This window comes from Colletotrichum fioriniae, assembly GCF_027942845.1.
Source record: "Colletotrichum fioriniae strain IMI 355084 chromosome Unknown scaffold_16, whole genome shotgun sequence".
Lineage (NCBI taxonomy): Eukaryota > Fungi > Ascomycota > Sordariomycetes > Glomerellales > Glomerellaceae > Colletotrichum > Colletotrichum fioriniae.
In genome coordinates, this window is record NW_027076852.1 from 862153 (window position 1) to 883526 (window position 21374).

At 50.3% G+C, this 21374-nt stretch overlaps 4 protein-coding genes across 4 annotated transcripts; all 4 read left to right on the plus strand.

The window, feature by feature from the left end:
* Positions 1-2757: 2757 nt before the first annotated feature.
* N0V96_011096 (uncharacterized protein) lies at positions 2758-6048 on the plus strand (the record flags this gene model as incomplete). Its single annotated transcript, XM_065759157.1, has 1 exon — positions 2758-6048. The coding sequence occupies one exon, from the start codon at positions 2758-2760 to the stop codon at positions 6046-6048; it is 3291 nt and encodes a 1096-aa protein (XP_065612255.1).
* A 698-nt stretch (positions 6049-6746) lies between these two features.
* On the plus strand, positions 6747-9152 carry N0V96_011097 (uncharacterized protein; the record flags this gene model as incomplete). Its single annotated transcript, XM_065759158.1, has 5 exons — positions 6747-7545; positions 7765-7835; positions 7962-8621; positions 8678-8918; positions 9124-9152. The coding sequence occupies 5 exons, from the start codon at positions 6747-6749 to the stop codon at positions 9150-9152; spliced, it is 1800 nt and encodes a 599-aa protein (XP_065612256.1).
* A 6349-nt stretch (positions 9153-15501) lies between these two features.
* Positions 15502-16935, plus strand: N0V96_011098 (uncharacterized protein; the record flags this gene model as incomplete). Its single annotated transcript, XM_053197201.2, has 4 exons — positions 15502-15990; positions 16040-16389; positions 16452-16735; positions 16796-16935. The coding sequence occupies 4 exons, from the start codon at positions 15502-15504 to the stop codon at positions 16933-16935; spliced, it is 1263 nt and encodes a 420-aa protein (XP_053045292.2).
* A 1693-nt stretch (positions 16936-18628) lies between these two features.
* On the plus strand, positions 18629-20139 carry N0V96_011099 (uncharacterized protein; the record flags this gene model as incomplete). Its single annotated transcript, XM_053197202.2, has 5 exons — positions 18629-18817; positions 18972-19263; positions 19327-19704; positions 19760-19837; positions 19895-20139. 5 exons carry the CDS (start codon positions 18629-18631, stop codon positions 20137-20139), a joined length of 1182 nt encoding a protein of 393 aa, XP_053045293.2.
* Between the last annotated feature and the right edge of the window lie 1235 nt (positions 20140-21374).

Consider the following 21374-nt stretch of genomic DNA (forward strand, 5'->3'; position numbering starts at 1 on the left):
GTGCTTCGACCGAGACGCCTCTGCCACCCTACGACGCGGTCTCGCAGCCGTATCAAGAGGTGTGCCCCCAAACGACCATCGTCATAGTAGGCCAGTCGATCCACGCTCTGACGACAGATTCGCCGCCACTGTATCATCTCAGTCTTGGTATTACAAGCCTTTCGGATATCACCATAGAGGTAGAGCTCTCGCGCGTTGAGCCGAAGCAAGATGGCTCGGGACGTCGACGCCATATATATGACTTGCGATATATGCGCTCGGGACCAGGTGGCTACGTGAAGCTGCCGTCCGACTCGCCTCACTACTTCATCGAGCGTGCAAGCCGGCGCGTCCCGGGCCTACAAATCTAGGCCTCAGTACAGCATACCCAACTTTGTCAAGGACAGCGCCCCCGTGTTCAGTATCAACAAAAATAGATGGGCAGATGCGCAAGGGGCACTGATTGCCTCCATGCATGATACTACTGAGCGAAGCCTGGTCATCACGGCGGCCCTGCCGCGTGCCCAATTTGACATGCTCGTAGCACTGTGGTGCTGTAAGGTATGGGAGTCTGGAGTTGCCAATGCCGAAAAAGTGCACGAAGGGATCGACGGAGGTGAGTGATTCAGTTGATATGTACACTCCAACACGCCGTTTGGTCGCTGACTTGTCATCTGTGTTTAGTGAAGAGAAAGATGCGTTTAGCAAGGGAGTTTGGCATGAGTCGCTCAATAAGTAAGTTGCCATTTCTCGTATCTGCACCAGTCAGGATCAGTCGATTGACATAGTGTTCAGTGGGACCCGGAGGAGCCTCTGGGGCTTTTTGAGCTGGCGGGCACGGAGTTCTGGAGCCGAGCGTGTCCGCCGTCTCCCCGCTGCCACCACATGCACCGATGAAGGCCGGGCCGATCTGGCCTTGCAGACGAACTAAATGCGCCTCAACGGCTGGGCAGGGGCGTTCGAAGGCGAGCGTTGCAATATCCTCGCAATGCTGACGGAGCTGCTGGCTTCTACGAATTCATCAGCATCATTCTCAACACGACTTTACCTTAACCCCGTCGGCGAAAGTGATACACTTATTAGCACGCCGAAAATGAGGACCAACTATAATGGAACGTGCCAGCTATAGTTAGGCTTCTCAACTGCTATGAGAATACGATGCGTTATACCAACATATCTATGTACTACCATCTTCCAAATCTTTCATTTTTATTGATATAACAATAGATGCGGATTCACACTTTCCATAGTATAGAAAAATGATTAGTAGGTCTTTTTCAGCTTAATTTAAAGCCTATGCCGGAGAAACCGAGGACGGGCAGAGTGACAAAGAAGACGTTGATGTCGACTATCGGGCTATGCTAAACGATTCCGGACAGCGACAAATCAAGAAAGTCGGATGCTGTTATATCGCCAAGATTTGGTCGATCAGTCAAGGCATCGGGTAGAGCTTATGCTGACAGCACAAATCTCATGCACTATTTAAAGTTGGTGATGGAAATTTTGCCATATCCTTATCCTCCACTGAAAATGCTAAAATACACTCATATGGGAATTGTTCGTAGCTAACTTTCAATGGCACAAATCAAATTTGAAATGAGCTCGACCAGGTGCCAGTGTGAGCATACTTAGTGTAATCTGAAACACGACAACAAAACTTGCCATAGTCGGCATGTGACTGGGTGCTTCATGAGCCACGACTTAATGCATCTGGAGAAGGATATGTGATCGCATAGGAGCTAGGCTACCATATTAAAGCAGAAAGATGTTCTAGACACACCGAGCACGTTGTCGCCGTAGCAAGCCAGGCGGCTGCACTGAGCTTTCTGTGAGCAATCCTCGCCAATGACGGTTTGATTGGCGAAGGGAAGTGTACCGGAATGTGTTAGTGGTATCAAAACTAGAAATCTGTTTAGATTTATCGGCGTTGTTTGTGGCGTTGGTATTGGCAGAAATGATCGGCGACGGATGTTCTCTTCCCTCTAGGCAGAGGTGTAATTAAAAACCAAGGCTGATTGGCAACGCAAAAGCGACTCAAACGCCTACCAAAACGGCCCCAAGTTGGTTGGAGGGCTCCCATGTGCGTGGTTACTGGCCTGAAGATGTTTTCATAGTGGCCTTAGGACTCATATAGGGAACAACATGAGAATTGTGAAGGAGAAGGAGGCGAACTTGAGGTGAGGTGCTAGGCCAGGGTTCTCGTGTCAACGCCATGGTTCCTGGCCCTGTTTCAAAGCTCAATGGCTAGAGGACAGAAGTTCCCATGGACAAGGATCACGGGACACATTCACCGACTTGTTCCCATGTGAGGTCTCGGTTGAGGGATTAACAATCATGATGCTCGGTTTGCCATATTCGGTGTTGGCCACCAGACGTCAAATTTCTTGGCAAGCGATTGGTACGGCGTTGTTCTTGTCTGAAGGCTTTGCGCCCGTTTCCCATGGGGAAGTTGCAGCTTGTAGGTAATTTTAACGTAATGGATGTCCTTCGCGTCCGAAAGGGAGAAGGGGCGTGTCCCCCGTATTGTATGAGGCATTTTTCTTGGCATTCTCACCCAGCTCTCCAGGGCTCGTGTTAGTGATATTGGGGAGGCAGCTTATTCAAGGCGTGATTGAAGGCGTCTCTGGTATAAAAATTCGAGTTGAAATTCTGGTTCATCGGTACAACAGACATTGTTGCATTGCATTTTATTTGCATCGCTTGTGTTCACCTCTACGTGCATTGTCTTTCTCATCATACGACGTAGCGCTGTTGTGGTACATATTCCTCATTTTTGCCATGGAAGAACCCAAGAAGTCGGCAGAGATTATCCGCCCCAACGGTAGTCACAATGCCCATATATCCTTTCGCGGAGACGAGGAAATGGGGAACGACATTCGTGGCCGGCCGAATAGTAACAACAAGAGCGCCAATCGTCCTCGATCATCACGCTCAGCTGCAAGCTCCATATCGAGGCGCCGTCGACAGAGCACTTCGGAAAACTTTGGGATTCAAATCGGCTATCGAACTCTTTCAATTCATGTCTCGGAATCCCAGCATGCTACTGCGAATGCAGAGACTGACCTCAAGGCGACCAAGGAAGGTGACGACGAGTATTTTGCTGAGCTCAATTTTCACACCCTCCCTGGTGCCCAGGTCTGCCAGCAACTGGGTGTTTCCCCAGACCAAGGACTTTCCGATCAGGAAGCATCTACTCGCCTTCAGAAGAATGGACCCAACACCCTTCCAGAGCCACAAGCCAACTACCTCAAGAAGCTCTTCGTCTACGTCTTCGGTGGCTTTTGTTCCGTATTGTGGATCGGAGCTATCATTTTCTTCATCTGTTGGAAGCCTCTGAGCGATCCTCCTTCCGCCCAAAATCTTGCAATGGCTGTCTTGATCTTTATCGTCATCTTTCTCCAGGCCGGCTTCTCCGCCTTTCAAGACTGGTCCACGCAGAAGACGATGAAGTCCATCACCAGCCTCCTCCCCTCGGAGACTCTCATAATGCGCAATGGTGATGTCAAGCGCATAGCAGCATCTGAGCTCGTGGAAGGTGACATAGTCCACCTGCGTACCGGCAGCAAGGTTCCGGCCGATCTTCGACTTCTTTCTCACTCCGGCGATATCCGATTCGACCGAGGCGTACTTACTGGCGAATCCGACGAGGTTGAAGGCGCCATAGACTCCACCGATCCGAACTTCCTCGAGAGTCGTAATATTGCGTTGATGGGTTCAACTGTTGTGAACGGGCACGGTGTCGGCATCGTTATCTTGACCGGTGCTCGGTCGGTCATGGGAAGAGTTGCAAGGGCTACAACGGATGTCGGAGAAAAGGCCACCCTGATCCAGAAAGAGATATGGAGATTTGTTCGGATCATCGTCGTTCTGACCGTCTTCCTGGCACTCTTGATCTTCGTGGCCTGGATTGCTTGGCTGAAGCGGGACCACCCTTCATACATGAACGTGGTTCAGATGCTGAACAATGTTATGGGCTGTGTCGTCGCTTTTATCCCCGAAGGCATGCCGGTGGCTGTTGCCTTGACCCTCATGATGGTCGCCCGAAGGATGAAGGCGGTCAACATCCTGCCTAAGGGTCTCTCTACTGTTGAAACCCTAGGCTGTGTCAATGTTATCTGCTCTGACAAGACCGGAACGTTGACGCAAAACCAAATGACTGTCAACTCTGTAGCATTCGTGGACAAGCCACTCAGTTCACCCGACGATGTGCACAAAGGTCTCAACGAGGAACAGCCTGACGCGATCTTTTCTATACTTCAGAAGGCTGCTCTGATATGCAACGATGCTTCATTTGGAGCGGATACTATGCATCTACCTCCTCAAGAGAGAACAGCTGAGGGCAACGCGACCGACGTAGCTGTGCTCAGATTCGCGGCTTCAACGCGACACAGTGATGCGATAATGTTAAATTGCGCTCGAGTGTTCTCTATTCCATTCAACTCGAAGAATAAGTGGATGCTCACACTGATTCACGAAGACACCGTGGAGAAGAGCAACCGTTTTCGCATGTTTGTCAAGGGTGCACCTGATGTTCTCTTGCCCGCATGTACCAGCTTCTGGTCGGGGACAGCACAGTCCATCGAGGCTCTTGACGCCAACGCCAAGATGTTGTTCAAGGATGTTCAGGATAAACTGTCACGAAATGCTGAGAGAGTTGTCGTCATCTGCGAGAAAACACTGGAAACTGTTCATTCTCCCGGAACCAATGCCTTTAGCGACGAGGTTGCAATGAAGGCTTTGGAGAATCTCACCGTCGTGGGTATTCTAGGCATTATTCACCCTCCACGACCGGAGGCTGCTTGGACTGTCGCCAATTGTCGACGTGCTGGTGCGAGATTCTTCATGGTTACTGGTGATTACGGCGTCACTGCCGCCGCCATAGCTCACAACATTGGAATTTTTATGACATCAGAGCCCGACACCTTCGACACCATAAGAAGGGGCATGACACCGACAGCTGAAGAACTTCGAAATGAGCGCCTTATTGGCAACGGTCGCAGTCTTCTTCTTGAGGGAACGTCTATCGCTCGGCTCCTCGCTCAAGATTGGGACGTTGTGTGCGAGTACGAGGAGATAGTATTCTCACGCACGACTCCTGAGCAGAAGTTGCGTATCGTCAACGAGTTCCGCGACCGCGACAATGTGGTCGCGGTGACTGGAGACGGTGTCAATGATGCTCCGGCGCTCCGAGCTGCTGACGTCGGAGTAGCTGTCGTCACAGGCAGTGACGTCGCGATCGAGGCAGCAGACCTTGTACTCATGGACCAATTTGACTCTATCGTCGAAGCCATTCGTCTCGGACGTCTTGTCTTTCAGAACCTGCAAAAGGTCATTGCTTACCTTCTCCCTGCGGGTAGCTGGTCCGAAATTTGGCCGGTCCTTGTCAACGTCTTCTTTGGCGTTCCTCTACCATTGAGCGTCTTTCTCATGATCGTCATTTGTGTTTTTACCGACTTGTTTCTCTCCCTATCCCTCATCATGGAGAAGCAAGAGTTTGATTTGCTCTCTTTACCACCTCGGAATGCGAAGCGAGATCACCTCATCAATCTCAAAATCTACGCGCAAGCATATCTGTTCACCGGGTTCATGGAAACAGTTTGCGCTCATTCAATGTTCTTTTTCTACATGTGGAAGTATGCCGGCTTCCCGATCCATGAGCTTTTCTTCTTATTTGAGGGCTATGCTGAGGGCTACCATGGGTACACGCTCGATGAGCTCACCAGCTTCAATGCAACCGGTCAATGCGTCTACTTCGTCACGTTGGTTTTCCTTCAATGGGGTAATATCCTCGCGGTTCGCAATCGGAGGCTCAGTATTGCTCAGGCAGACCCGATCACTAAGAACAGAAGAAACCCATGGCTTATCGCGAGCGCCATCATCAGTCTCGCTATTGCGGTCTTCGTCACCGAAGTTCCTGGAATCCAGAAGCTTTTCGGTACGGCGTCAGTTCCAATTGAGTTCTGGCTCCTTCCCATACCTTTGGCGTTGGGCATCTTGTTCGCAGATGAAATTCGAAAGTTGCTTTTAAGGCTGTTCCCGCAAGGCCCCATTGCCAAAGTTGCCTGGTGAGCAACGCCCCGAAATGTGGCAGAAGGGAATCGGGGTATGAAGGATGTGAGAGGCCATACTAGATATAGCGTTAGTGCCTAACACTTCCAAGCTATTCTATGTTGTAAAGAGACAAAGTCGGAGAACACAAAATCGCGCCCATTGATTACTTCACTCCTGAGCACCTTTTTGCACGTGACATTCCAAATTGCCAAACCCCCGTCTGGTAAATTATTCAATACTACAACTAACAAGCTCGAATGTGCCTTGCCAAGCCAGCGTGTTGGCGCGCGCCTAGAGGGGCCGCCAGGGTTGGAGTCCACATGAGCTCGGAACATACGGACTAAGATGGCGTCCTTGGGGCTGATCCAGGATGGATGCGGAACCCGGCCGGGCCGTCCAACAAGGACCGCAAGCTACAATGGGGAGCAACTGATCAAATCTACACTAATTCGGTATCTTTTTGTTCAAGGCTTGGACTAGGTCTCCTGCATTTCAGCTGTGTCAGGCGTTGTATGGTTGGGTAGTATGCATGAGCTGCGCCGCCCCCTCCGGAGACGAACCAACAGAACCAACCAACAAGTCCAACGACCGTGGGGGTTGTTAAAAATCAGGCTTTCTTTTAATCTTCTTACTGGCCGCGGAATCTTCACTTATATTGACCGAAGTCATCCGCAGCTCATAGCTCTTTGCAACTACTTGCGCAGACTCCTTCAAACATGTCTCAAGCTACCCTCGATGCTGGAGCTCTCGATGAGTTGAACTCTGTCGAGACTCGAATTTTGTTCGACACAACCGACAAGCTTTCCTCGCTTGGCATTGGCAAGATCGTCAATCTCCCCCAAATCATCGTCGTGGGGGACCAGTCATCCGGAAAGTCATCTGTCCTTGAGGCCATCTCGCATGTCAAGTTCCCGGTCAGCTCGGGCTTGTGCACTCGTTTTGCCACAGAGCTGGTCCTCCGCAACGGCACCCAAAGACGTGTCAAGGCAACTATTCGGTTCCACAACGATGTTAAACCGGCACAGGAAATACGGGTCAACTTTTCTGAGGGGGAAGACATTGGAAAAGTCGTTGCGGCCGCCAAAGAGCACATGGGCCTCACCGATTCCAACAGAGGATTTTCCAAGGACGTTCTTCGTCTGGAGGTCGAGGGTCCAAACTTGTACCCTCTCACCCTCGTCGATCTGCCTGGAATCTTCCACACCGCGACAGCAAAGCAGTCAGCGGAGGGTAGAACAACCGTCATGGAGCTGGTGGAGAGTTACATGGAAAAGAAGAACAGCATCATTCTCGCCGTCATTTCAGCAAGTAATCAGCTCGCCAACCAGAGAGTTCTAGAGGAGGCCGCGAAACATGACCCTGCCAGAGAACGTACGCTTGGGGTCATTACCAAGCCAGATCTACTCCACCCAGGATCACCAGACGAACTCGAGTACCTTCAAGTAGTCAGAGGCCGCGAGGCTGTTCACAACCTCCAACTGGGATGGCATGTGTTGCGCAACCTTCCAGACTACGGTATATCAGAGGTAGATGCTGAATCTCGGGACGTAGTCGAGAGAAAGTTTTTCGAATCCGGATCCTGGGCTTCCATACCGGTAATCCACCGAGGTATATCTGCTCTACGGAAACGCCTCAGCCATATCCTTCATGATCATATCAAGAAAAACCTTCCAAGTGTTCTTCAAGAGATTCAGGGAAAGCTGACTGATAATGAGACTGAGCTCGCACGCTTAGGGCAGGCCAGATCCAGTGCTGCAAGTATGAGAGCGTATCTCGTGGACATTGCGGCAGAGTTCGAGAGACTTGTACGCGACGGCATTCAGGGCCATTACAGTGATCCATTCTTTGGTGGATTCGATGGGACTGATCGGAAGTTACGCTCTCACCTGCGAAATTTCAACCGAGCCATTCGTCACATCCTCCTTATGCAGGGGTCATTGCAGAAGATTTCCCCGGGCGTTTCTGCAACGAAGAGACGGAGGACCATGCCTCTACATCTTGCAGAGTTTCTCGAAAAGCATCCATACGACCTTCCCATGCCAGAACCAATCACTTGGTCAGAGATGGCCACTGAATTGGAGCGGCAAGCGGCCGCAAATCAGGGTACCGAGTTTCCCGGATATGCCAACACGACCTTGATTGTGCAGCTGTTTCAGAGACAATCGAAGCCCTGGGAGGCCGTCGCCAGGCTACACCTGAAGAAAATCATCATTGTTGCGAAGGCATTCGTAGACCAGGCGTTTGAGCACGTAGCTGGACCCTTGGGCACCTGCAGCACCACTTCCACCATTTTGTCGACTTGTGTTGATCCTTTTTTTGACGCAAAGGAGGAAATCCTCGAGAACAAGTTGCGGGAGCTTCTTCGACCCATCCAAGAGGGATACGCACTACCTCTTGACGCTGACTTTCAGGAAGCTGTGGATCGCAGGATTTCTGATCGTGACTTGGACGATGCCTCGGGGGATTCCGACAACGATGACTCAGACGACGACAGCTCAGAAGGCTCCCAACGCACGGGAACAGACCTCCCATATCGACGCACTGAGTTTGGGACCGGGTGGGCCATAGAAACAATGCAAACTTTCTACGAAGTAAGTTATGATGATTTGTTAACTTAACGAGCCGTAAGCTTACTGACTTGGCGCAGATGACATTGCGCACATTTACAGATAACCTGATCAACCTGGCGTTAGAGAGCTGTCTCATACAAGAGCTTCCAAGAATTCTAACACCAAAGGACGTCAACGCAATGGATGATACAAGGTTAGAGGAGCTCGCGGCCGAGTCGGAGGAAATTCGTGTGCGACGCACACAGCTACAGAGCGATATCAAGCTTCTCAAGCAGGGTCTGGATCAATGCCGCCGATATAGGCCCAGAGGCGTAACAGGTAAGCATATCTCCGTGCCGTTCCAGTTGAAAGACTGCAAGAAAATGGCCCAATGACCATTTTCTCAGTTCAACCCACTAGTCCCGCGAAGAGCGTTCAGCGGGAAATTGATGGACTGTTGTCTACAAATGGTAAGCAAGTGTTGTACAGTATCGCTTCAGGATTAGACTTAATACTGACTGCTGATGACAGCTACACTTCACAGCCAACGATCAAGCCCAGCACCCATACTAAAGGCAGTTCCTATTGTCAGACCATCTACGGAATCTGAATCTGACGAGCCGGTCAATTCTACTCCACCTAAGAAGACGAAGAAACTAGTGGTCAAATTAACCCCCCCCAGAAGCCGTGCGCCAACTGCCGAGAAGTCTGCAAAGAAATCAACAACAAAGGATAGCGGAAACCGAGGCAATACGTATAAGAAACCCGCCGGGTTCAATGACAGAACCAGCACCACCTTGGATCCGAGCCCAACTCAGCCTCATTCAAGTTCCGGTAATACAGACGGGACATCGAGACGATCTTCAGAGGATCGAAAAACGTTCCCCTTCGACAACGATTTTGGAGGGCTAGGAGTCAAAGAAAGCAAACCTCTCTTCGGAGGGTTCAGTGGGAGCCCAAGTCGTCCCTTCAACTTCGAGTCTCAAAACCCTACCGCGGTGACTTCACCATTCGGATCCAGCAAAGGAAAAGTTAAGGGTGAGAAGACCGGCCTTTTTGCATCAATGCAGTAAAAAGCTTTCTTCTCCGGCTGACCTACAGAAAGACCGTGAACAGTTCACAGGGGCAACCGCTATGCTCAACAGCAGCCCGAAGATGCTGCATGCTCCCCTTGCTCCATGGACTAGCCATGAAAGGCCTGGCGATATATATGGCGGGAGGGAAAGGTTTGGTCACATTTGTGCCTCGGAGACCTTCAGGGACTTTTCACCTGAAGAGATCAGGCTGGCAACGTATAACTTACTCTCGTATCCTTAGTAACTGGGCAAGTGGCCGTCGCGTAGTGGGGTCTTAGTGAATCGATCCGGTACCCATAGTAAGCTAAGGTAATTCCTGAATGAACAAACTTGATTTCATGCAACCAGCATTGTGATACAAATAGAGCAAGAGAAAAGGGGAAGGGAAGGGAAGGCGAATAAGATTCATGTTTTCTGGCCCTCTTAGCCATTGCGGCGAAAGTAGTCAGAAGTGATTTGCGGCCGCTTCTCACTCTCAGAATATTAAGTCTCATTCCAAGCCTTTTGTCGTCAGCACAGCCCCAGACACCGTCGAAGGTTGGCCTCTAGATATTCCAAGGCTCCTACCTAGGTGCCCAAGGCTTCAAACGGGAGCAACCGTAGAGACAATTTTGACGAGGTGTAAACTTCGAAGCTAGACCCGATAGGAGACTTTAGACAATGCCAGCTCGTTTGCATGGAGAAGTACAATCGCAACTTAAGCGTGGTTGGATGTCTTTGGAGCAAGCATCAAAATTGTTACGAGAGGTGCAACTGGTAAGACTACGTCCTGCATTTTCTCAAAAGTTGCGGTCAGACATTTTCAGACTTTTCGTCATGGTTGATAAAGTGAAGTATACGAACATAGACGACATCGGAACGTCGAAGAAGCCGGTTAACCGTTTTATCCATCTTCCGGAACTCCTAAGTTTGCTTATTTACACTACCTTCATTGTTCAACTATGCTCTTTGACATTTGAGGATAAATCAGATCCTTCAACTTGAAGCACTGATCACTCTCGGCCTCGGTATTGACATCACTTTGAAATATCTTCACATCTTTGTCAGCCGTAATATCCGTCTCGATAATATCCAGCCGGATTATCCGAATTATGAGGTCAAAGTCGCGATGCTCACCATGAAGAGACCTTTAGCATCGGACAACGTGGCAATAATCTGATGGGACCATACAACTTGAACATGGACCGGAAGCATGACCGTCGTCCCGGTAGGCTGAAACCACAGACAAAAAGCATTGGCGAATCGGAACTGGTGTTAGATCACGGCTAAGCACTGGGCGAGTTCAGCCTCTCCTTCTACGCGCTCGGCCTCGCTCAGGGCACCGACCTCCGAAAAGAGGCTAACAGAGGACAGTAAATCCTACCTTTGGATTATTATTTGCCGCTTTCCAACGAAAAAGTGACGTCAAGTTGAAGGTCGGGGTCAGGTCCGTCGCACAAGTCAGTTGATGTATCACACATCAGACGAGACCAGGCACACACAACAAAATTTGCCTTTGTGATGAGACTCTCGACCACTGTGTGGCGGCCCTGCTTTCCTTTCCCTGACCTTTTGGAAAATCTCCCGAAAAGCTTTTTGATCCTCATCCCCTACAACACTTTATTCATGCCAAGAAATGGTCCCATTTTCGCAACGTCGCATTGAGCAGGCGAGTCATTGGCAAAGGGGTCATCTGAAGTACGAGACTGGAGAGCATCACGACGTCCAACACCAACCGTAACACCATTATTTGCATAGTAGTTGCACCCGTGGTGCATTAGCAATCGAAGAGGAACAATCCGATTACTTGCGCTTCTATCATCTCATTGATGTTTACACAGCCCGAACCTAGCTTGACACTGATCGCCGTTGGCCATCATGGACGAGCTTGGCATAGTCATATTCTGTTTAGAATCAGTTGTTTGATGTGAGCGAAGTGATTGGCTGTAGAGTGAAGGGACAGGGTGGCAGAGCCAGCTCTTGGTGGTTTCCAGGCGCCATCGTCTCATACGGCGGTCTCGTCATTGTGGTGGAAGACTTCAAGTGGTCTGGTGTCAAATGTGGTGGATATTGTTCCTCGGCCTTTAGAGACACGCTCCTTTGGTCCGGCATCGAAGTGAATCGTGAGGCTGACGATGATCCACGGGAAATAGAAGTTATTGCCCATGACAAATTTGCTAGGCTACAGCTTGTCGAAATATCCTCATTGGGTTGTTTCTCCGTCCCACCCCTCGTCATCAAACGCGCGGGAGACGTTCGCCTCCACACAACTAGATCCACAAGAGCTGTTCTGGGCAATAGGATCCTGATGCAATGTTTCCGCAGTCTTGATTATGAAGCAATCACTTGAGGCCCATTTTTAGCCAAGAGCGGAATGTGGGAAAGTGTTAGCTTGCTTTGATAAAGCTTTGGATGTCACCAAATGACAGCTCTTTGACCTCCACATCCAAAGCTGCAAAGGTCTTGGCAGTGGGGTTCTGATCTAAAATGTTTCCTGGTCGCTTGGCATCAGACGTTGCAGATATCGGGATACCTACGGTCTCACTTGGTCGACCCACCGATGCCATGCGCGAAAACGTGCCCAGGAATGCACCGTTGAAAGTAATTGAACTCGCAGATAGCTTCGTGGACAATGTCGTAAGCCAATTCCGTACTATCGTGCTCACTTGCGTCAATGCTGCTCTATTCGTAACTTAAGAGTTCCGACTCCTGACTGTAGACTGAGAACCCCAGCCCATGTGAGACTATCTCATACAGACACAGAATCACATAGAGAATGCTAATGAGTGCCTCTAACAGGGCCTCATAGATGCAACTGCCAAGATTGTTTGGTATATGTTAGTGTCAAAAATCCAAAGCTTGGCTCGAATGTTGTGTACACACGCGAAGACCCTGCTGAAGGCCATCGCTCAAGACAGTGTCCGTGCCATTTCTGAAGCAGAACACCCCCGAAAGGCAGGAATACACGGGCTATCTACGCGGGGTCTTGGACCTTGATCGTTGACATCTGCAATGTTACCTCAAGTATCCCTGGCGCCCTCGTGCTCTTGTGCCATTCTAGCCTAGTCTCGTGTGCCGCGGAAGCGGGGGGACGCGGCTAGTGTTTCCTAGTGCCCGTAGTATCCTGCCACGTCTGATCACGATGTCAGGTCCCACGAGGAAAGGCCACCTCTGGCCTCTAAGTAGCTCAAATTTCAATATTCATCTGACGTGCGGCGTTTTGAGCTTCATCGGTATTCCCGTTTACAACAACCTGAACCCTTCGAGTCGCTGTCACCCAATTTTCCTTCAGGTTTCGTCGTACGACCTCAGAGCTTCCCGCTCACAGGAAACATCTAGTAGCGTCTCAGGGTAGGTAGATGGGGGGCCGTTCATCTTCAATTTCTAACGGTTCACTGCAGGCTAGCCACAACAAGATGAAGGATTGAACTCATCCGCAAAGTAGTCGTCGAGGTAAAATAATGGGGTTAAGGAAATATCGTGGAGCGGAAGGGAGATGGCATGGGTGTCCACAGCAAGCCTCGCGGACCGCTGGCCTGGATAATGACAGATTTTCCTATCGACAACAGACAATTCCGCCCCAGCCTCGCTGAGCTCTTCTAATTCGTATTAACTTGCGATCAAGGAATGAAACCCATTGGATAACGAGACTCGGGCAGGCGGAGCCACGAGCTCCCCGAATCCGGGTAGTCCCCTCTTTGACGCCGAAACGCGGAGGCGTTTCGCTGCGGGCCAAAGCGCTACCTATCCGTCCTCTTTGAAGACAAGCAAGACAAGGTCAAGGCTTTCTTTACCGAAGGCGAGATCCCCAGACCAAAACAATAGTTGGAGATTCCCGAGATGAATGCCCTGGACAGCGTCAAGGTCCAGCGCTGGGAGGCGGTGAGGTTGCATCTCGTCGGTATATTGTGTTGTATGCGCGCGGATATCTTCAACAACCCGTGTGCAACATCCATTATACACTAGTGAGATCTCCCGGTACGACTTCGGATCGGCACATCTTATTGTGACCCTTCCAATCATGCACTGCCGTTGTTTTGACGTGCTAGGTATGGGGATGCTAATCACACGGGTTCAGTGTCAGGTTACATCGATCTCGAAGAATGAGGCTCTTGGTGTGGATACCAGCCTCAACAGCATACCAAGTGGTGATAATATCGATTGCTACTAATGGTGGGTGGTGAAAATGGTGTATGGCCAGACTTCCCCTCACTTTGTCGGCCGAGAAGGGGGCCTGAGACGGGAGAGTCGGCGTTCTGTGACGCTGCGCATCGGTGTGGTTTCCTGATGGGGCTGATTTCGTCCCATAATTGCATCAAACTTTGGCCGCTGGAAGAGAAGGTGATGAGCTTTCTCCGTGGGTAGGCCGGCTGCGAATTTCATCGAGCCTCTGCACTCAGAGGTCTTTCTAGCCAAAGTGCTGGTAACCCAATTCTGCAGTGGCGAGCATCAGTGCCACTAAAGATGCATTTAGGTTGCGTAGTAATCAACACGGTGGCCCAGAAGTCTGGACGACAGAATCCAAGTCGTTCTCGCGAATTACGATTTGGCATGAATTGTAGACTTTGAAGTAAAATCCAGCTTGGCTCATTGCTAGACTTGCACTGGCTGCAGCTGGGCAAAGCCTCATGGGCAGAGTGTGGGAATGGGTAAGTTTGGCTGGGTTCTGCTGGAGATGCGTTTCTCGGCATTAACTCAAAAACAAGACAAATTCAGATGGTGCTAATGTACCCCGCGTATCTTCTAGGCGTGGATACTAGTGGCGATACATACGGCCCGGTCCCGTCAAATCGCATCTGCATGGAAATGATCAGTTGAATCATGCGGGCCTCCCGGAAGGGATCAAGGCAAGACCTGTACCCCTTTGTCCAAAAAGCATTGGCGAGAGGGGTCGCGAGGCGCGAGGGTCGAGGGGGGTAGGGGGACAGGCCAGGTCTCCAGTTTACCGAAACGTCGTGGAAGACGTCTGGCACTTGATTGCCATGATCAGCGCATACAGGTCTGATTCGACAATGGTTAGGGGAGGTCTTGTGTCTTCTGACCGTCATATAGAATGGAGTTTGGGATGTTGTTTGCCTCAGGAGCAAGGAGACGGCCTGAATTGAAACGGTGTATAGTACACTTGGTGGACAGAGCGTCCTGGTGGTGCCGTGATGCCCCGACGGCATCCGACGGGAGTCGTTTAAGCTCGCACCACCAACATCAAGGTCCAAAGCTGGGGTCTGAGGGTTTGGGTTGGGTTTTCCTGGTTGTCCGTGAGTCCCAGAGGTGTAAGACCACCATCCACCAGACTTTCCCACTCGCCCCCTACTCGGAGATAGATCTTCATTTCATAAAAGAGAAAGCCACCCTGCCCACTTTCGGGTGGTTTGGTTGTTTGGCTCGTACGAGGGCTAAAGGCAATTGCCAACACAAGAGACTAAAGTAATTCAGCAGGTCTTGAATATTCCTTCTTTTGGACACGAACAACAAATTGCCCATTATGCTCGACTTCCTCCGCCGTCACAACTACAAGGTGACACGCCACATCACATCTAATCTGTTGATGGTCACCTTGGTATTTGGCATGAGTGTATTCACATTCGGATATGAAGGATCGACACTCAACACCATCCAGGCCATGACACGTGAGTATCATATTTCGATACGAGAACCAGGAAGGACTAGCTGACAACGGGCTCAAAGCGTTTGAACAACGGTTCGGCGACTACATTCCAGCTAAAAAGGCTTTCGGATTCACATCAAACAAGCTGGCTTATATGAACTCATTTCCCCTCCTCGTCTATGCTGTCGGTGTAATATGCGGAGCTCAGATCGGCGAGCGATGGGGCCGAAGGCTGGTATTTATTCTTACCAACATCGTCTGCATGGCCGGAACAATCATCGTCTACACTGCAAAGAGTTACAATCAGCTACTCGCTGGCCGGATGATTGTCAACTTCCACGTCGGCATGGAGGCATTTCTCATTCCGATGTTCCAAGCCGAGATCGCACCTGCGGCTGTCAGAGGCTCACTTACAGCCATTTACGGTGTGAACGGAGTTTTCGCAGCATTCATTGCGTCAATTATCACCGACGTTACGAGCAAACTCACGGACGACAACTGCTGGAAGATTCCGGTGGGCATCGGTTTCATCTTTCCGGCCTTCTCCTTGTTCTTCTGGGTTCTCATTCCCGAATCTCCGCGATGGCTTCTCCGAAAGGGTAATTATGCCAAAGCAGTTGAGAATCTGGATTATCTATACGGAGCGATGCCGAATTATGACGCCGAGAAAGAAGCCAAACTTCTCCAAGAAGCTCTCAACACGAGCGAGACTACCGGCAAGTGGAAGGACTTGGTCAAAGGCACGAATTTGGTGAGTAACTTATTCCATGGTACACTTCATCCGCTAATGCATAGTCTAGCGTCGTACCGTCAACGGCCTCATTGCTGCTGCACTGGCTCAACTTTCAGGTGCATCATTCTCCAATTTGTACGGCACAATCTTCTTGAAGAGCTTGAAGGTCATCGACCCTTTCATGGCAACCATGGTCAAGCGAGGCCTCTTGCTTGCGACGGCAATCACGTTCATGTTCATCATCGACAAGGCCGGTCGCCGGCCGCTTTTCTTGTACATGGGCTTCATGCAAACTGCAGTTCTGATGGTCATGGGTGGATTGGGCACGATCGCACATCCGACAGTCGACATCAACAAGGGCATTGTCGCATTGACGATGATGTTCCCCATTTTCCACTTCGTGTCTTTCGGAGGCCCGTAAGTTCTCCCTCACTAATGCATACAGCGACCGCAAGAAATTCTGTTGACGTCCTATACAGTTTGCAACTTACTAAGACCGAGATTCCCCACATTACCCTTCGAGACAAATCGGTCATGCTTTTCTGGCTGACTGCCAACCTCTGCAACTTTATCTCATCTTTCACCTTACCCTACTTGCTGCAGGAACCAGCAAACCTTGGTTCTCGAGTCGGCCTGATCTACGGTTCGATTTCAGCCTGCGGACTGGTTTGGGGCTGGTTCTGCATGCCCGAGATGTCCAAGAAATCTCTCGAGGAGATTGATGAGATGTTTGCTGCTGGTGTACCAGCCTGGAAGTCAAGACGTAAGTTCATCACCACACAATTCAAGTGTCACTTAGATCGTAGTACTGACTCAGGAGCAGATTGGCGAGGCGAACAGACTGCTAGGATCACCGAGTTGGAGAACAACGGTGTGGTGCCCAGCGACAGCGATAGTGAGAGGAACAGCATCGCGAAGTCTGACTTGCAGCCGGTTGTTCAAGAAAAGCCATCTAAGGTTTGAGACCTAGATCTGCACATTCTGTAAATATTTTCACGACGATCGCATGACATGAGTACATGAAACGGGATCAGTATATGATATGTGAGAAGGATAATAATGATAATATCTGACTGTAATAAATCCCTGTATTCTTTCCGTGGTATTCGATACCTTGCTGAGATCGCGTGGCTTTCGGTGCCAGCCTTACTTCACTAGCTTATCGTGATTCTGACTGGGCGGATTCTAGGGTTCCGAAAGTCTACTACCGGTGCCCACGAAGGTTCAACTAGGCATCGTAAGCTGTTGATCAAGTTTTCACTCAGCATATTTTAGAACGTCCCAAGGGCTCCTAAACGTCACAAAGGAGACGGTTGTGATGGCTGACTTTGGGCATTGGTAGGGTTCCTCCTCGCATGAAGATGAGGCGTCCTCCAATTAAATTGTAGATCTCAAAGAACATACCGCAAGGCGGCATGTGCAGATAACCGTATTTTAGCGTTGGCTCTCATGATTGGCGATCGCCGCCAGGGGCTTAACTTTCCACGAGACTCTTCTGCGGAACCTCATCTCACATCCCCAACTTACTTTTGAACGCTCTTTCTTTCGACTCCCAAATTTCTAGACTCTAGTAGGTAATTCATTATCTGTTTTGTAGGCTTGCCGAACACTTCAGCGCTCTTTCTCTTGAAAATGAGGCTCATTCTTGGGAAGCGAACTGTTCCGTTCGCCAGCGAAACAGTGTCTAATGTTGACTTTGTTTCCCTTTGATGAGACGGCGCGCTCAGACGAAACACCCGACGAGTTGAGAGACAGTCTGGCCGAGGCTACACCACGGGCGGCTGCACGTTGCTGCACAACTGAACTTCAAACAGGGAAAAAATGCACGCAGCTGTGGAACTGCTCAGCTGGCGATGGCCCTTCGACCTTCGGTCTATCCCGCCCGGCGGGATCCACTCGATCTGCCGGCTCCCGAGAACTTTACACCAGGTTTGCCGACAGGCGTGATCGGCGCGCTGCAGTAGCCTACAGGCTTTGTTTCTTCTCACGTTGTATTGAAGCAACTCTGCCTGTTTAATAATACCCCCGACTCCGAGAACTCGTGTTTCTTTGCCTATCTAGTGATGAAGTAGCAAAAGCTGAGGCTGCTGTGGTCTAGAGGTCCCCGTACGACAAACTCTAGTTGCGTAGATCGGCTAAGACTGTCCTACTTGGCGTCCCCGCGCTACACCCTCCCCAACCCGTGCTCCCACATATCGTGCTGAGCTCAAATACCGCCCACCTGCCGCCCTTTGCTTCGCTGGATTTCCCACACACTCCTGGGGCGATCTGATATCATTTTATCTACATTTTCTTGTCGTTTCTACCAATCTGTCGAAGCAACGGTGCCGAAATGAGAGTTGCGCTTCCTTGCTCTGTGGCCGCTCTGGGCCTGGCCAGCCTCACTGTTGCGCTTGCGACGCCCAAGAGCTATTCTGTCGACAGGACCTACAGCCTTATGTCTGACTTGGGAACGAACTTCACGGTTTATGAGCATGCGGCGACAAGCTCCAGAACAAGATACGTCCAGGACTCGGGAATCTGCGAGACAACTAAGGGTGTCAAGCAATACTCTGGTTACTTCGACGTCGGTAAGTCGTTCTCCTCGCCTCAACCTGTACTACCCTTGTGATGACGGCAGACATGCTGACGAGATACCGCAGGTACCGACCAAAACATGTTCTTCTGGTTCTTCGAAGCTCGCAAAGATGCGAATACGGCCCCCGTCGCTCTGTGGCTGAACGGTGGCCCGGGCTGCAGCTCCATGCTCGGCCTTTTCCAAGAAAACGGGCCATGCACCTTCAACAAGGCCCCCGGCGCAGATCCCATCCTGAACCCCAACTCATGGAATAATGTTGCCAACATGGTGAGTCTCCGTCCGTCCCGGTGTGTGATTGACACGGCCCCACAAGCTTAATACAACCGCGCTCGTCCTCTTACCGTGCTGTCTCCGCACATTCACTTTGTCTTTCAATGCTATTACCCCATGTTCCATGCTGACGGCGGCACACCCATCAAAGCTCTATGTGGACCAACCAATCGGGGCCGGTTTCAGCTACGGCACGAGTGATACAGACAGCACCGTCAAGGCCGCGCCAAAAGTCTGGGCGTTGATGCAGTCGTTCTACAGCAAATTCCCTGATTACAAGGGCCGTGAATTCGGTTTGTTCACCGAGTCGTACGGCGGCCATTACGGCCCGGAGTTCATCGATCATTTCCAGGCTCAGAACGATGCTATTGATAAGGGCACCGTTAAGGGCGAGAAAATCAAGATTGTCGCTCTCGGCATCGGAAACGGCTGGATTGATCCAGGTATGCGGAGATTCCACGGGCTTGACGTAAGTTGAGGTGATGGATGCTGACAACGCGTGACAGTCGTCCAATACAAGGATTACCTGGAGTATGCAGTGAACAACACGTACAACAAGATCATCGACCAGCCGAAGTTTGATGAGCTCACTAAGGCCTACGAGAAGGATTGCAAGCCTGCGATGGAGAAGTGCACCGGCCTTGAGGGACAGAATGAAGCTTGCGTGGCCGCTGAGAATGCGTGCTATGCAGCCGTTGAGGCACCCATCGAAGCGGCCAAGACATTCAACGTGTACGATGTCAGAGCCGTAGACGACAAATTCCCTCCTGGAACCTATCAGGCATACATCAAAAAGCCTGAGGTCATGAAGGCGATCGGGGCTAAGTCCGAGTATCAAGAGTGCCCTCAAGCACCGTATGACAAGTTTACCTCAACTGGCGACGGTAAGTGTCCTTGACGTGAGTTACCCAGATTTGAAGCTGACTCAGTCGGTCATAGGCCAGCGATCTTTCCTTACTAAGCTTCAAGATATCACAAAGAAGGACGTCCAAGTTCTTATTTGGTCCGGTGATGCTGGTGAGTCTCGTGCATGTCCTCGATGATCTTTGTAACATTGCTAACTATCGCCCATAGACTTCATCTGCAACTACATTGGTAATTATAACGCAGCTAAGAAGATAGGTGGTGAAGAGTTCGAAAAGGCAGAGATGAAAGATTTCAACATGAACGGCAAGAAGATGGGCGAGTACAAAAATATCAAGAACTTGAGTTGGCTGAGGGTTCACGAGGCGGGTCATGAAGTCCCTGCTTACCAACCAGAGGTTGCTCTCGAAGCCTTCAAACAGACTATGGCGAAGAAGGGTATCTCCTCGCCGTAAATCATAATGACCAAAATCCTGGATTAGCCAGCTTGTAATAAACATTCTCTCTTTTTATTCATAAGTCGCGAGATTGACACCAGCTTGCCTAAGCAGACTTTTCCATGGCCGTCTTAACTTCACCAGCGTTTTTCAACATGGCAATTTTCCAACATGGCAAGCCAAGGCTAAGCACGTTGAACCAATTGTGCTGTGGCATCCATACAGTAGGTAACGAGCGAAGAAGACTGTGGCGGTTCAAATCTTCCGTTTTGGGACAGTAACATATCAAAGGAGGAAAGGTTACCCGTATGAGGAGGATTCTTCACCCGCTTCCACGGATTTTCGGCATTTGAAAGGCAACTCTCAATTCATAAGCTAACAGTCAATTGCTTACTGGTTCGGGAAAGTAATCAAAGCTTCGATTGCTACTGATTGATACGTGCGTCATATGTGTTGCCTTCATACGACTGGATGACGAATACGGCAAAATGTCCTCATCTGAGTCTGAGAGGGCCATGAAGTGAGCGATGATTCTGAAAGAACCAATCCTGGCTGAATATTCGTTTTCCCATCCGCTGAAAGCTCAAGGAGAATTTCCAACCAAGCCTTTTAGATGCCAATCGGCTTGAAAGAAACGGCTCCTCAGAATGTGCGGGTGGCTCTGGCGTAGGCAACGTCGATCGACTTTGACCTCCAGGCCAGTGTTGACATGGCCTGCCAACCTATTGCCGAAGCTGGCCGGGCAGGCACACAGCTGGTTGCTTTTCCTGAAAGCTTCATCCCAGGCTACCCCTTTTGGATTCGGTATGAGAAATAAAATTCCTCCACACCGGCATTGAAAACATCCAACTAAGTTCAAAAGGTCGCGCGGGATAGACGCTGAATTGACCAAGCGCTACATCAAGATTCCTCTCAAGCGGAATTCGCCAGACATGGAACAAATCTGCGCCATCGCTGCAGAGAACAACATCGAAGTTCATCTCTGATACTGAGAGAACGATGATGACTCTCTTTACATGACGCAGTCGCATATCGGTTCTGATGGACTGATCCATGTCAGGATGACTCGGCTCAAACCCAAGCCTACCCACGATAAGAGAACAATCTTCGGCGAAGGCAGTGGATCATCCCTGATCAACGTTGCGGACTTCCCGGAGGTTGGCAAATTGGGGGACACGACTGCTGGGAACATACTCAGCCTCTGCTAAAGTACCAAAAATATGCACAAAATGGAGGAAGTTCACGCTTCTGCT